Here is a 13,574-nt window from a genome sequence, read left to right on the forward strand (position 1 = left end):
GTATAGTGCTGAAACTTAGGTGTTCATGTCTTTCTTGATACTATGTTGTGGATTTCTCTTAACCTCTTATTACATATTATCCTCAGAAAACTTCCAGATCAAAACTTTTCCTTGACACCTCTCCTCTTTCTTGATTAAAAGTGTGTTCTTTTAGTGCAACATATGAATTTGGTAGTCTTCTATATGTTACTAAGTTTGAGGACAATGGGAAAATTTACATTATTATTAAAAAGAGATTTTCTTAGTTGACCCTAAAGCTTCACTGAGTATATACATCATCATTAAGCTTGTTTTGACATTTCACTTCAGACACCATTATATAAAGAGTAACTTATTTATAGAACTTAAACATGCCAAACTTGTGTACCTATGGTTTGCCACACAATCAGTAACAAGCACATATATCTATGTGCTTGTACACCTTCATGTTTAGATGATTTTTACTCTAAAAAGGTTTCAGGCATTGATAAGTGAACAAATACCTCCTTATTTGTACATTTGAGAAACTATAGTTCATTGTAGTGAAATGTTCTTGATAACTCTCATTGCCACAGGTATAGGAGACAGATACACATGACAGGCCATGGAAGTTTGGATGAGATGCTTGGATAGGTGAGGTGAAGGGTGAATGGATGTGTGAAAGGTTAAGGGCATATAGATCATAAGTGAGAATGAGGTCAAAGTGGAAAATAAAGGCAATATCTCCCCAAAAGTTTACAAATAGGGAACTTGGTTCTAGTATAGTGGTACAGAGACATAGTGTGCCCTACTAGGAAGGTTATAGGTCATTGGAGTCACCCTTTATAAAGTATTGTAGGATGCCAGGATCTCTCTCTCTCTCTCTCTGGTTCCTGGCTGGAGATATGAACACCTGCTCTTCCAGTTGTCATCTGTCATTCACCAACACTGATCCAATGTTGGCACCATGCCTGTGAGTCTCCAAAATTGTAAGTGAACCTTTCCTCATTAATGTTAACTACCTCTGGCTTTTTCTGGTAGCAATGCAAAGCAGATTAATACAGTCTATATTGATCTGTTACTGCAGCCTAACCTTAGCTATCAGTAAGTATAGCAAAAATATGAAGCAGAAACAGAAAGCACTTTTAAGTGTTGGAGCATGTCCTAAGCACTTTTGTTGTCTGCCCTTTGCTCTATTTTTTGTTTTGGGTTTTGTTTTGGCAGTGCTGGAGATTGAACTTGGGGCCTTGGGTTTCTAGGTATTATCTCCAGTCTTTATTATCTCCCTCTTACTCACTGTATATAAAACTTTAACTTTTCAGAGGAGTTGAAATTTCTAAAAGAAAAAAAATAGACACAATTTATAAATGTTTTGCAGCATTTTCATGAGTAAAATTATAATGTATGCATTACTGTTGAGACCCAGAGTTAAAGCCTAAATACTAAATTCATAATGATTGTTCTTTGAGACATCATGTATTTGTTGCACTGAATTAAGACTTCTTGGAGGATACCATCTTGAGGGTCTTTCTTTGCACTTGTCTGCACAGAGATCATGCATTAGTGTATAGGATTGGCATCTTCACATTTAAACACAAGCTCAGACGATGATCTAGGGATCTGAGGATAGCTCATATCACTTCTTGCCTTTTTGCTCTTCTAAAGGTCGGAATTGTCACCTAACAGTGGCCTAGTATTTAGGCATGAGCCTCTCTTACTCCCCCTGGAAGCCATAATCTCTAAAGGGAGCCTGTGGTCAGACATCTATCTACCTTATTCAAAGACAGCAAACAAGTAAAATCATGTAGGTCCTGAGTGTATTTTGGGGTTCAGAACAGTACCTTAGCTATTGCTCTGGCGGATGTCAGGTAGAGTAATAAATTCTTAAATTCTATTGAAATGTATAAAGAAATACTCAAAGCTGATTGATGACAGCAAGGAGTTTCCTTTAAACAAATGAATATGCATTTAGGACTTTAAAAAGGGTTTCTCTCTTGTTAAAACAAAGAGAATTCTAAATTTTATGTCAGTCTAATTGTCACATAGTTGGATTGTCCCTGAAAATACATCAAGACCCAGTGATTTTGAACATTCTCCTGGTCTTCGCAGTGCTTACAAATTATTCTTTAAATCACCAGAAAAGTGCAGATAAAACCCCAGACACTTTCATTAATGACAATGAAACGTGGCAGCTCTTGAAGCTATGTCCTATATTGATTAATTGCTTTTTAAATGTTAGTAAAGATTCTAAATGAATAACCACACTGGTATTCAGGATCAAGGCATTCTCACGATTCCTAAATGGGTTTTAATTTTCAGTTAAGTGATCATTATATATGATTTATTTCTTTAACGTCTTTAGACCGTTGGTTTCCTTGAAAAAAGAGAGTATCTATTTCAATATGTTTTTTTTCTTCTGAAGTTATTCCTTATAGATTTTAATAAGACTGAGTTTGAAATAAAAATAATCAAATGTTGGCATTTCCTCTTATTAAAGTCCTGTAGACCTGATGAATTGTATAAACATTACAAGGAATTTTCTAGAAATATCATGTAACTATTTAATTTCCAAGTCTGCCTGCTGACTACATAGCCAGTGCATGGGAACTTCATATTAAGATGAATGTTAGCTTAAGAAAACTTTTGTTCTTGTTGGGGTCATTTCCAATTTTGTCCAATTCAGAAAAATCTGTTTGCTATGGTTCCATTATCCCTATGCCCATTGCAGTGTTTGCCAACTCTAACCATTTCCCCAAACATTTGGATCTCTTCCCTATCATTCCTTTATACGGTATATGAATAGAGTAGCAAAAGCCTAACTGGTTTCCATGCCACCCATTTTGACCTCTGTGCTTCTGTCTGAAAGAATGAAATGGTCCATCCAACCTATAGTCTCCATCTATCCTGCCCTCCATTCCTTCCAATTCCATCTTCAAAGTTACCTTCACCATTTTTCATTCTGCCCTTACTCAATTTTCTGCTACTTCAAAGAAGAGACAAAACACAGATGTAGGACATGATGATAGAACACTGAAAACCCAATTACCTATGCAAGTCTCTCCCATTTCTCTTGGTTTTAAATGAAGAATTTTTAAAAATAAAATTTCTAAGCAAATTTCCTAATTTTCATTTCTCTTGTCCACTTCTTGATCATTCAGTTCAAGTCTCTTTCCGTTCACTCAAGAAGTTCTCTTCATTCTAATCATATCCTCCTCATTGACACAGCTAATAGATATTTATTTTATGGCACTGGGTCCCTTGATAGAATACACTATGTTCTACATTATATATCTTATTCTTCCCTTCTTGAAAATCCTCTTTACATTAAAAAAACAAACATTCAAACATTTCCTCTCACTTTTTCATGTTTTCTTTGCTCCCAGTATTTCAATTAACCATTTAGAATACAGGTTGCATATACCTTATATGAAGTATTTATTGCATATTTCAGAAATTTTCAGACTTTGGAATGATTGCAAGGACTTTCCTGATTGAGCATCGCTAATCCAAAAATCTGAAATCTGAAATTCTCATATTTTGAAATTTTTTGAGTTTGTTGGTCCTGAAAAGGTTCCAGAGTTTGGACCATTTTTGAATTTTGGGTTTTCAAATTGGGAAAGTTTAACCTGCATAAAATTTAGATTCTGGCCTTTTTATTTTATTTGTATTGTTACTAATTCTGTTGATGTTTAAAAATTTTCATAGACCCTAGCCTTAGAGTTCTACCTGAACTATTCCATTGTATTGATTGAATACACCCATGGTTAATCCCACCTTTATGACTTCAAACACACCAATGGATAGGAGGATCAGAAATTGCTACCTTTGACTTCCTCTCATCTTTAGATAGCATCTTCCAGTTGTTAGTTATTTTGTAGACATTACTTCTTGAATGACCAACAGAGAGAGTGGGATAATTAAACTATTTCTGTCCTTAATCTCTCCTCTTCTCACTTTTCTTACCTTGGTTTGTGACACTGGAGGCATTAGGCATTAGCCACTCTTGACTTCTCAGACTCTCCTGTGATCAAAATTAATATTGAATCATTATCACAAAGTTTTTTCTATTTGACATCTGCCTAATCTAGTCATTTCTTTCTATCTATATGGCCAAAGTCTTCATCAAGATCTTTTTTAATGTATTCATTTTGATCCCTATTCACTTAACAAATGCTTTTCAAGTACCATGTAATGGCAGCAATCTAGATGCTAAAACTGGAGCTCAGTCCAGAGAGAGATACAGATAATACAGCATGATGAAGGCTAAATAAGAAGATCCAGTTTGATGGCTAAGCACCTGGAAGAGTTTCTGTTCCCCTCCCAAAAGTTAAGAATCATCAGAGAAGCCTTCGCAGCAGGGTTACCTAAGGTGAAATGAAAGAAGAGAGATACTAGGTGAGTTGAGGGCTAGAATGTTCCAGGAATTGATTCATATGTACTAATGCCCAGAGCGGGAAGGCACACAGTTCGTTGTTCCAGGAGCTCAAAGAGGGTAGGGTTGTTAGTGAGATAACAGTAAGTCTGTTAATTTACACAGAAGCCAAATTATGCAGAACCTTTAAGCTTTGCTAAACAGGTGACATTTTGTTCAGCAGAGAAATGGCATGCCAGGTTTTTAGTTTAGAAAAAATTATCTTTGGTACATTGTAGAACAGATTATCAAAGCAAGAAGAGAAATAGAAGAACAGCTAGGGGACAGTGTAATAATCCAAACAAGGGCCCTGAACAATGAGAATGGAAGCAGATGAACAGTACACATACTCAGATGCTTTTAGGTGTTTCTAGGAGGATATCCAGGAAAGGTAAGAGACTGATAATGGGGGAGCAGGTTTCATGAGAGTAGATGAAGGTGTCAGAGAAATATCCAATTGCTCTTTCTTTGCCTGATGCCATTCATCCACTTCTCCCAACTAACAAACTGGGAGAATTTTGGTGGCCCCAGTACTCAGTTCTCCTCTCCTTATTATCTGTACTCTTCCTCAGCAGTCTCAGCTAGTCTCATGTCTTTTCACACCATATTAATATGCCTGATACCTTCTTAAGTCTCTCCCAAACCTCCCCCCTTTGCTCCAGGGCTCAAACATCCCACTAGATAACCTCCATCTCCACCTGGATGCTTATGCAATATCTCATCTCCCAAACAGAACCAAACCAGCCTCACATCCCCACAAAAGTCTGGGTCTTCTAAATCCCATTGATGGTTCTTCCATCAATTTCTCTTTACAGTCTTTGGCAGAACCATACTCCCCAATTTAAAAAAAATCCCAAATTCTTGAACTATGTTTTCTTACTCCTTTACTTCTCACAGACCTCTTATCCAATACTTATTAGGCTCTGTCTTCAAACTATAACCAGAATTCAACCACTCCCATCACTCACCTCAGGCCACTGTTACCTGTTATTGGAGCATGGATTGCTACAATAGCCTGCAAGCTGGTCTCACACATCCACATCTGCACGTACTAACTCAATGCCACCAACACGTCTCTTACACACTCAAGGTGAGTCCTTCAAGCATATCCCTTCAAGCGATATCACTCCACTCAACACCCTGCATTAACTCCCACCCATTTCACACGGACAACAGGCAGAATCTCATGGTAGCCCACAAGGTCCTATAAGCTCTGGTTCTTTGCCTTCTCTGTGCTCTGCTGTCAGTTACCAGGGTACAGGCTGACTCGCTACTTTGTTGTGCTTCAAACTCTCCAGGCATGCCTCAAGTGTTGTTGTTCTCACTCAGCTCTAGAAATCTCTTTTTCTATCTCAGATGACTGAGTGATTCCTTCCCTTAACACTTGCCTCCAAAGCTACCTGCCCAGTTTTTCAAAACTGTAGACCTTTCCCTCCAGACAGTGCTGATTTCCCAACCTTGATTTTCCCCCCAATAAAACACTTGCCAACTTTTATATACTACATAATTAACCTACTTCTGTTCATTGTCAGCTATGTGCCCATGCTATTAAGTATGTTCCACAAGAGCAAGAATATTGCTCTTGTTTAGTGATATATCCCAAGCAGATGCCATAGAGTAGGGCCTTAAACTTTTATTGAATTTAATCCTGTGATTCATGGGTTGACAAAATTGATATTGGAAAGGTAGATTTCTAGGCACTTTGAGGATAAAGCTAGGAAGATATCCACCTAGGAGTCTTCATTTAATCCTCTCCCTCTTTCATGGACAGATGCAGGTGACTCTCTGTCTATAACATCTTCTGGCCTCTAACTCCCCACTCAAATCTGCTCACCACATGATTGATGTTGACTCACTCTCATGCTTAAAACTTCCTGTGCAGAAATCAAATCCAGACTCCTCCACAGGACCTTTAAGATTTTCTGTGATACAGTGATGTGGGCCCCAGCCCAACCCGTATCTTTATCTGTACCAGCCCAGCTCACACATAATTAGTACTGCTTGGTGGACATCTTGCACATTGTCCTTCAGTGCTGGGGTGTGAGTGCTCCCTACCCAAAGTGCCTGAGACTTAGCTGTGCCTGAGGAACTCCAGTGAGACTCAGCTCCAGCTGGGTTTCCTCTCTGAAATGTCCCCCTGGGCCCTCTCTGTCTGCTCCACTAGCTGTTGCAACCTCCCAGCTCCTCATGTCCTCACAGCCACTAGAAGGTGAAGGAAGGTAGAGATCTCAGGTCAAAGGGCAATGCCTTCTGTCTTTGCTTCTCCTGTTCCACTCACTTTCTCCCTCCAATACATATACCCCGCATGTGTGTGCGCATGTGCATGCGTGCAGATGGGCACATGTGTAGGCGCATGCGCACTCGCGCGCACACACATACACACAGTGCCTTGAGTTATTTTTTCTTGAATTGATCAGTTATATAAATGCAATGCTGAGCACAGTGGTTTTAAGTTGTCCTAACCTTTTGGTTTATTGATTTCTTTTTCAAGGTCTCAGAATGTTTACTGAGTTTGAGAAATTGGATCCTGTACTTATTTTTCTGTACTGCCCTATTTTCATGAGGGTTAGGTTGCTTGGCATTCTCTGTGCATTCAAAAGTATTTAAATTTTTTGTAGAAAGTTTCTTTTTGTTCATTTTTCTGATGATATATTGATCTCAACATCATTGCTGTTTATGTACTTTTAATTTTCTTTCAACATAATGGTATTGTGTTTTATCCAAGGAATTCTCTTCTATAGAGAATAAAGCCAGGCTTGGCAGTTCCTTTCATTCACAGTACTCTCATGATTTCTTTGTTTGCTTATGTTTTTTTGTTTTGTTTTGTTTTCCTCAAGGAAGGGACTCCTAATAATAGCCCAGACTGGTCTTAAACTCTCCATCGTCCTAACTCAGCCTTGGAATGCTGGAATTACAGATGTATGTCACCGTGCCCAGTTATTCTTATGACTGCTATCGATTCTCCTTTACTTTACCTAAACAAAAACATGTTGTACACTGACAGAATTCACTTTCAAAAGGTGACCAACTTTGCCAGGTACCACTGGCACATGCCTATAATTCTAGCTACTCGTGAATGTGATATAGGGAGGATGGCAATTCAAGGCCCACACAGGCAAAAAAGTCTGCAAGTTACTGTCTCCAACGTAACTAGCAAAAAGCCAGGCTGGAGCATTCTGGTGCAAGCTTAAGGCCCTGAGTTCCAACTTCAGTACTGGCACCAAAAAACAGAGAGTGAAAAAGACAGACTAAGTTAATTTCAGTAGCAAAGAATAGGTGTGAGCAAAATAACTTTCCAAACTGTGACGATTGTATTACAAGGAAAGCCCCACCTCATTCAACCATCTAGGTTTCAGAGGAAAAGCAGGGATTCTCAAGACACTCCCCTGAGTCTCTCTTTCCCTGGATGTCTGTTTCTCTTATTTATGTGATAGCCACCATGACAAGAATAGGATTCACTCACTGCTCACATTCCTTCACAGACATTGATTCCTGTGTTAGGTAAAACAGGAGAACAGATCAGTCTATATCCTGGTGTGAGAAACATCCGTAATCCCATACTCAAAAGACAGAGGCAGGAGGATCTTCAGATTAGCCTGAACTCCTGTCTCAAATCAACAGAAAAGAAGGCAAAGACAAGGAGTTGCCCAGTCCTGAACACAGTCTACCATTTGGAAATACAGCATGCCTTAAGCCAAGGGTATTTTTGATCCCTGAGGAGGGAATGTCTGATTCATTAGTGAGTAATGTGTCAGCTTCCTCTCCAACTTGTCTCCTTCAGTGCTTCGTATTTTTACTGTTCAGTCAATTTTATCCTACCCGAACCCTATGTTGGAATGCAACAGGAAAAGATAGCAAGGCTTATTTGATTTTAACTTACATACATGGAAATATGGTTTTCAAATGTGATTTGGAGGTTATGGTATTCCGCGTCTCTGGCTTAATTGAACAGAATCTGGTAGCAGCACTTCTACACACTCTCATAAACTTACATCTATCCATTAAGCTTGAAAAACTGCCTTAGATTTCAAGCATTTTAGCACTTTCTTAACAGTGGCAAGTTCGACCTTCACATTTTCAAGGGTAACGAAACATTCTTGTCTGACATGCAATTTATTAATGGAGCAAAAATGCCTGTCCATCCATCAGGACACTGACAGTTCAATGATTTCTCTGAATGATATTTTTTTTACAATATGCACAATAGGCAAACAAATGTCCATTTATCCTTCTGTACCGGAAGTTGAGTACTTTCACCATTCTTAAAAGGGCAAGATGTTTGCTAACACATCATGTATTTGGGAAACATAATCATGAGAATATGAAGGCATTGTATTCTTATTTTTACTTATTGTATCAGGGTTGGACAATGATCTTAATCATATATTACAGCTGGAAATGCACAATTGGCTTTTTCTTATCCTAACTTTCAGTCATTTTCAAATTTTAAAATGATTAAAAAAAGGCTACATTACTGGATATGAATTTGAATAGAAGCATTATCTCAAAACTAGGAATGGTGGTGCACTTTTGTAATTCTGGCTATTTGAGAAGCAGGAGCAGAGGATAATTGTTGGAGATGGCTCAAGCAAAGTTGACTCTAAATCCCATCTGAAAAACAAATTAAAAGTAAAAGGCCTGGGGATGTGACTCTGCTTGCTTAGCAAGTACAAGACCTCGAGTTCAATCTTTAACATGGATAAACAAGGCAAAACATTAACTCTCTTTCAAAGAAACATTTCAAGAAGCAGTATTTGAAGTAGCTCCAGCAGCATTAATTATAACACATGCAAATTATTCTTGTACCAAATTTAACTTATTTTCTCTTATAGCAACCTGTATCTGAATTTAATGAAGAAAATAAATATGCAAATCCAGAAAAATTTGTGCTTACAAATAAAATTTGCAAATCTTCAGAATGCTTTTTCTGTTTTATAAAGTCCTTGGCATGTACAGGCTGCTACCTAAAGTACAGGAATCAGTTTAAAAGATAAAATACAAGAATCTTGAGCCTGTTCTGGTGGTAAAATTCTCTTACTCAAGAGGCTGAGGCAAGAGGGCCATGAGTTGGAGGCAAGCCCAGGCTACATAGTGAGACACTGTCTCAAAAAAATAACAAAATAAAAAATAAAAAGGATAAATAAGATAGAGCTAGAGAGAATAAATGATTTTTACTCCATTTCACATAGTTTTACCTCCATATGAGATTTAGAATCACCTGTAAGGAAGAACCAGTAAGCCTATGATCACTTTTAAAACAGCATGTTTTAGATACACAGTAGCAAAGCCAAAAGATATTTTTAATTAAATGCAGTTTGAAATAGGTACATGATACAGATACCTTAAGAAATCCATTCTTATGAGGGACAAGGTAACAAACTGTACAAGAAATGTATCCAGTGCCTAACGTATGAAACTGTAACCTTTCTGTACATCAGTTTGATAATAAAAATTTGAAAAAAAAAAAAAGAAATCCATTCTGTACCAAATATAAATAGGTTCCAACAAATTTTTTCATTCTGAGTTTTGGTTAAAGAAAAGAGAAGAAGGAAGGAAGGAGAGAAGGAAGGAAGGAAGGAAGGAAGGAAGGAAGGAAGGAAGGAAGGAGAGAGAAAAGGAAATGTGATTGACTATATGCTAATTATTCTCTACTTACTTTGAACTAGAATTCTTATTTAAATACACTTAGGAGACATATTCAACCTAAAAAAAATTAGTGTTTGAAATTTAAATTTAGTTAGGTCTCCTCTCTCATCTTTTCCTAAATCTTAGAGGTGGGGGGTACAAGGTTACTCATTGTTTAAAGAGGTAAACTAACAGTTCCTGTGTGTTCCTCTTGCTTAATATGGGAGGCCTTTAATTTGACCTCCGTTTTGGAGGAAAAGTCATGAGGAACTTTAAGAATGTGATCAAGGATTAGAGGAAAACCCTAGATCTCCAAAGGGTAGAAGAGTAACATATAGCACTATTTACACTGTAGATAAGAGGAGGGAGTGAGAAAACTGCTAGCAGGCATTTGGAGTGGTCTCACCCCCGGGCACTGACCAACTTACTCATTTTACTTGAGAGAAGACAAAAACTGGCTATTGGATGCTAGAAGGTGCTGCATAATTGAATGTCAGTAACCCATAATTTAGCTCTTAAATATCATGGCCAACCCAAAAGGTGTGAATGAACAAGTTACTCTCAGACCCTGAAGGTATAGAACTGGTAAAAATCAAGTTCAGGTCACATTTAAGTTTGTCTAACACTAAAGTCCACACATGGCCCACCATACCTCACCTCTTTTCTAGAAGGTTCTATGAGCTCTTGTAAAGAATGTTATACAATGTGTGGTAAAGGAAGCTAATATGTGAATGTTAAAAATGAAATAACTGGGCTGGAGTTGTGACTCAAGTGGCAAAGTGCCTGTGTAACAAGTATAAAGCCCTGAGTTCACACAGCATTACCACCAAAGAAAGGAAGGCAGGAAGGCAGGAAGGGAAGGAGAGAAGGAGGGAGGGCGGGTGGGGAGGGCGGGAGGGAGGGAGGGAGGGAGGGGAGAAAGAAAAAGAAAGAAAGAAAAAGAGAGAAAGGAGGAAGAGAGGGAGGGAGGGAGGGGAGAAAGAAAGAAAGAAAGAGAGAGAAAGGAGGAAGGGAGGGAGGGAGGAAAGAAGGAAATGAAAAGAATAAAAGAAAAGCTCATATAGGGCGGGGGGGGGGGGCGGCTTGAGTCATTTCAATGTGGTGATACAAAAGAGCAGCTGGGGCTGGGAATATGGCCTAGTGGCAAGAGTGCTTGCCTCGTATACATGAAGCCCTGGGTTCAATTCCTTAGCACCACATATATAGAGAAAAGGCCAGAAGTGATGCTGTGGCTCAAGTTGGCAGAGTGCTAGCCTTGAGCAAAAAGAACCCAGGGACAGTGCTCAGACCCTGAGTTCAAGCCCCAGGACAGGCAAAAAAAAAAAAAAAGAGCAGCTGGACTGGCCAAAAAGGACTAATAATTATTTGTCTCTTTCACACACTGTTAAGAGATCATTGTTTTAAAAGTCTCTTAAATAAAAAAAATTATTGGTAGATCACTGATCTAGCATATGGGAAGTTCTGACTTTGATCCCTAGCATAGCAAAGAAAGAAAGAAAACAACAGGAATGGTTAAATTGCAAAATATTCTTGTCAGAGTATATTCTATATTGTTTTATCTTTCCAAAATCAACTTAAGAATCTTTTGTTTTGTTTTGTTTTGTTTTTTTTGGCCAGTCCTGGGCCTTGGACTCAGGGCCTGAGCACCGTCCCTGGCTTCTTCCCGCTCAAGGCTAGCACTCTGCCACTTGAGCCACAGCGCCGCTTCTGGCCGTTTTCTGTATATGTGGTGCTGGGGAATCGAACCTAGGGCCTCGTGTATCCGAGGCAGGCACTCTTGCCACTAGGCTATATCCCCAGCCAAGAATCTTTTTATATCATAATAGTGTCAGATCTTTAAGCATAAGAACCATTCAGCAAAATATGATTTCAATTTTTTTTTCTCAACAGTCCTGTGGATCCATTCACTTTTCAATTTCAACTACAGATCTGTAGAGTTTATCCTGCTGTCTTCAATTCAACAGACTGGACACACTAGTGGCTGAAATTCTCCATATTTAGACAGATGCTCTACATGTAATTGATGGTCACAAGTATCTGATCAATATTTTAATATAATGTGACTTCAAAATTTGTGTTTATAAATACAGTATTTTATGTTATTTGGATTCTCTTATTGGACTCTTCTACTGCTTTTGTTTTTATGGTCCCACTTAAAGCTAATGGAAATAATATAAATGAGGGGGGGCTAAGAATTTTCCTTTAGATTTCACTGTAACAAGTCTTCTTGTAAATTCAGATGTGACTCGTTATGCTTTGATTTCCTTAATATGGAGCCCTGGCAATTTTCCATTATCATAAATCCCTTTTATACACTTCAATGTAGTATTGAAATATTTTCCAGTTTTTATATCTTGACTCTTCATTTAGATACATTATTATCATCTTGAGATTATATTATATAAATATTTTAAAGCTTTTAGAATTATAAAGTAGGAAGACCTAGTATACTACCTCAGAAACCTTAACTAATAAATGTTTCCAAGTCCCAGTGAAATATTTAACTATTAAAGTAAATAAAGAAACTACCTTTACTTCAGTTGCTTGAATTTTCTTCTTCCTGTTCTGGGGCTTGACCTCTGGGCCTGGGTGCTGTCCCTGGGATCCTCTTGTTCAAGGCTAGCACTCTACCGCTTGAGCCACAGCACTACTTGCAGTCTTTTGGTGGTTAATTGGAGATAAGAGTCTCATGAAATTTGCTGCCAGGGCTGGCTTTGAACCTCGATCCTAAGACCTGAGCCTCCTGAGTAACTAAGATTACTGTCATGAGCCACCAGAGCCCACCAATTGCTTGAAATTTTATGTAAAGATTGTTTTTTTTTATGCACTTGACTTTATGTTTGAACTCACACATTTATAGTATTTTCTCCTGTACAATGCTCAGAAATTTTTGAGGAACAAGGAATAGAAGAAGTTTTATGAAACTTTTGGTTTAAAAACAAAAAGGAAAGAAGAAAAAAATTCCTGTGTTCCATTAGCTTATTACCCTCTAAGATACACCTTCTCAGACAGCATCACCCAGAACCTCTCTAGTCCCATGCTAGTATCCTCCTGTTCCTGGCAGGCTTTCCCTACATACTAACAAAGGACATTCCCACACACTCTTTACTGCCTATAATCTTTGAGGGAGACAGATCCTCTCCCAACATTCATACTACATCTCCAAAAGGTTGGTTGGCCTTGCTTTGTATCAGTCTCCCTTGACCAAGGGCTGGCTAAAGAGACTGGAAAAAAACTCACTGAAAGACAAGCCTGGTGAGCATGCTCCCCTGAGGTAAGAGGTGGGTCATGTGACCGATTGCTAGATGCCAGTAGAAGAGCCCGTGCTGAATAGGTAAAAATAGGTGTTTACTAAGATCCTGAATCTTTTTAATTAAAAAAAAAAACTGTTTCCAGGAAATACAAATAATTTGAAACAGTTTAAGTACACATGATACATTTAAAGAAAATTAGAAATATCAAGAAGATTTAAATTCCATGTTTAGTACACATTAGCTACTATTTGAACTTGAGTTTTGTGGTCTGAGAAAAAATGAAAATAAAGCTTACTCTATAATTGTGTTTAGAAGACATGATATGA

General features: G+C 38.1%; 1 protein-coding gene across 3 annotated transcripts in view; it reads left to right on the forward strand.

Annotated features, from left to right (window-relative positions):
• The window catches only part of Met (MET proto-oncogene, receptor tyrosine kinase), a 112,114-nt gene that overhangs the window by 7,760 nt on the left and 90,780 nt on the right, over nt 1–13,574 (forward strand). Inside the window, exon 2 of one of the 3 annotated variants that reach the window (XM_048340107.1) lies at nt 862–947. The exons of the other annotated variants lie outside the window; for them this stretch is intronic. Within the exon in view, the coding sequence (XP_048196064.1) occupies nt 926–947 (22 nt within the window). The 5' untranslated portion in view covers nt 862–925. The remainder of the gene's footprint in view (nt 1–861; nt 948–13,574) is intronic. 3 annotated transcript variants of the gene reach the window in all.

Source organism: Perognathus longimembris, chromosome 2, assembly GCF_023159225.1.
Source record: "Perognathus longimembris pacificus isolate PPM17 chromosome 2, ASM2315922v1, whole genome shotgun sequence".
In the NCBI taxonomy this organism is placed as follows: Eukaryota; Metazoa; Chordata; class Mammalia; order Rodentia; family Heteromyidae; genus Perognathus; species Perognathus longimembris.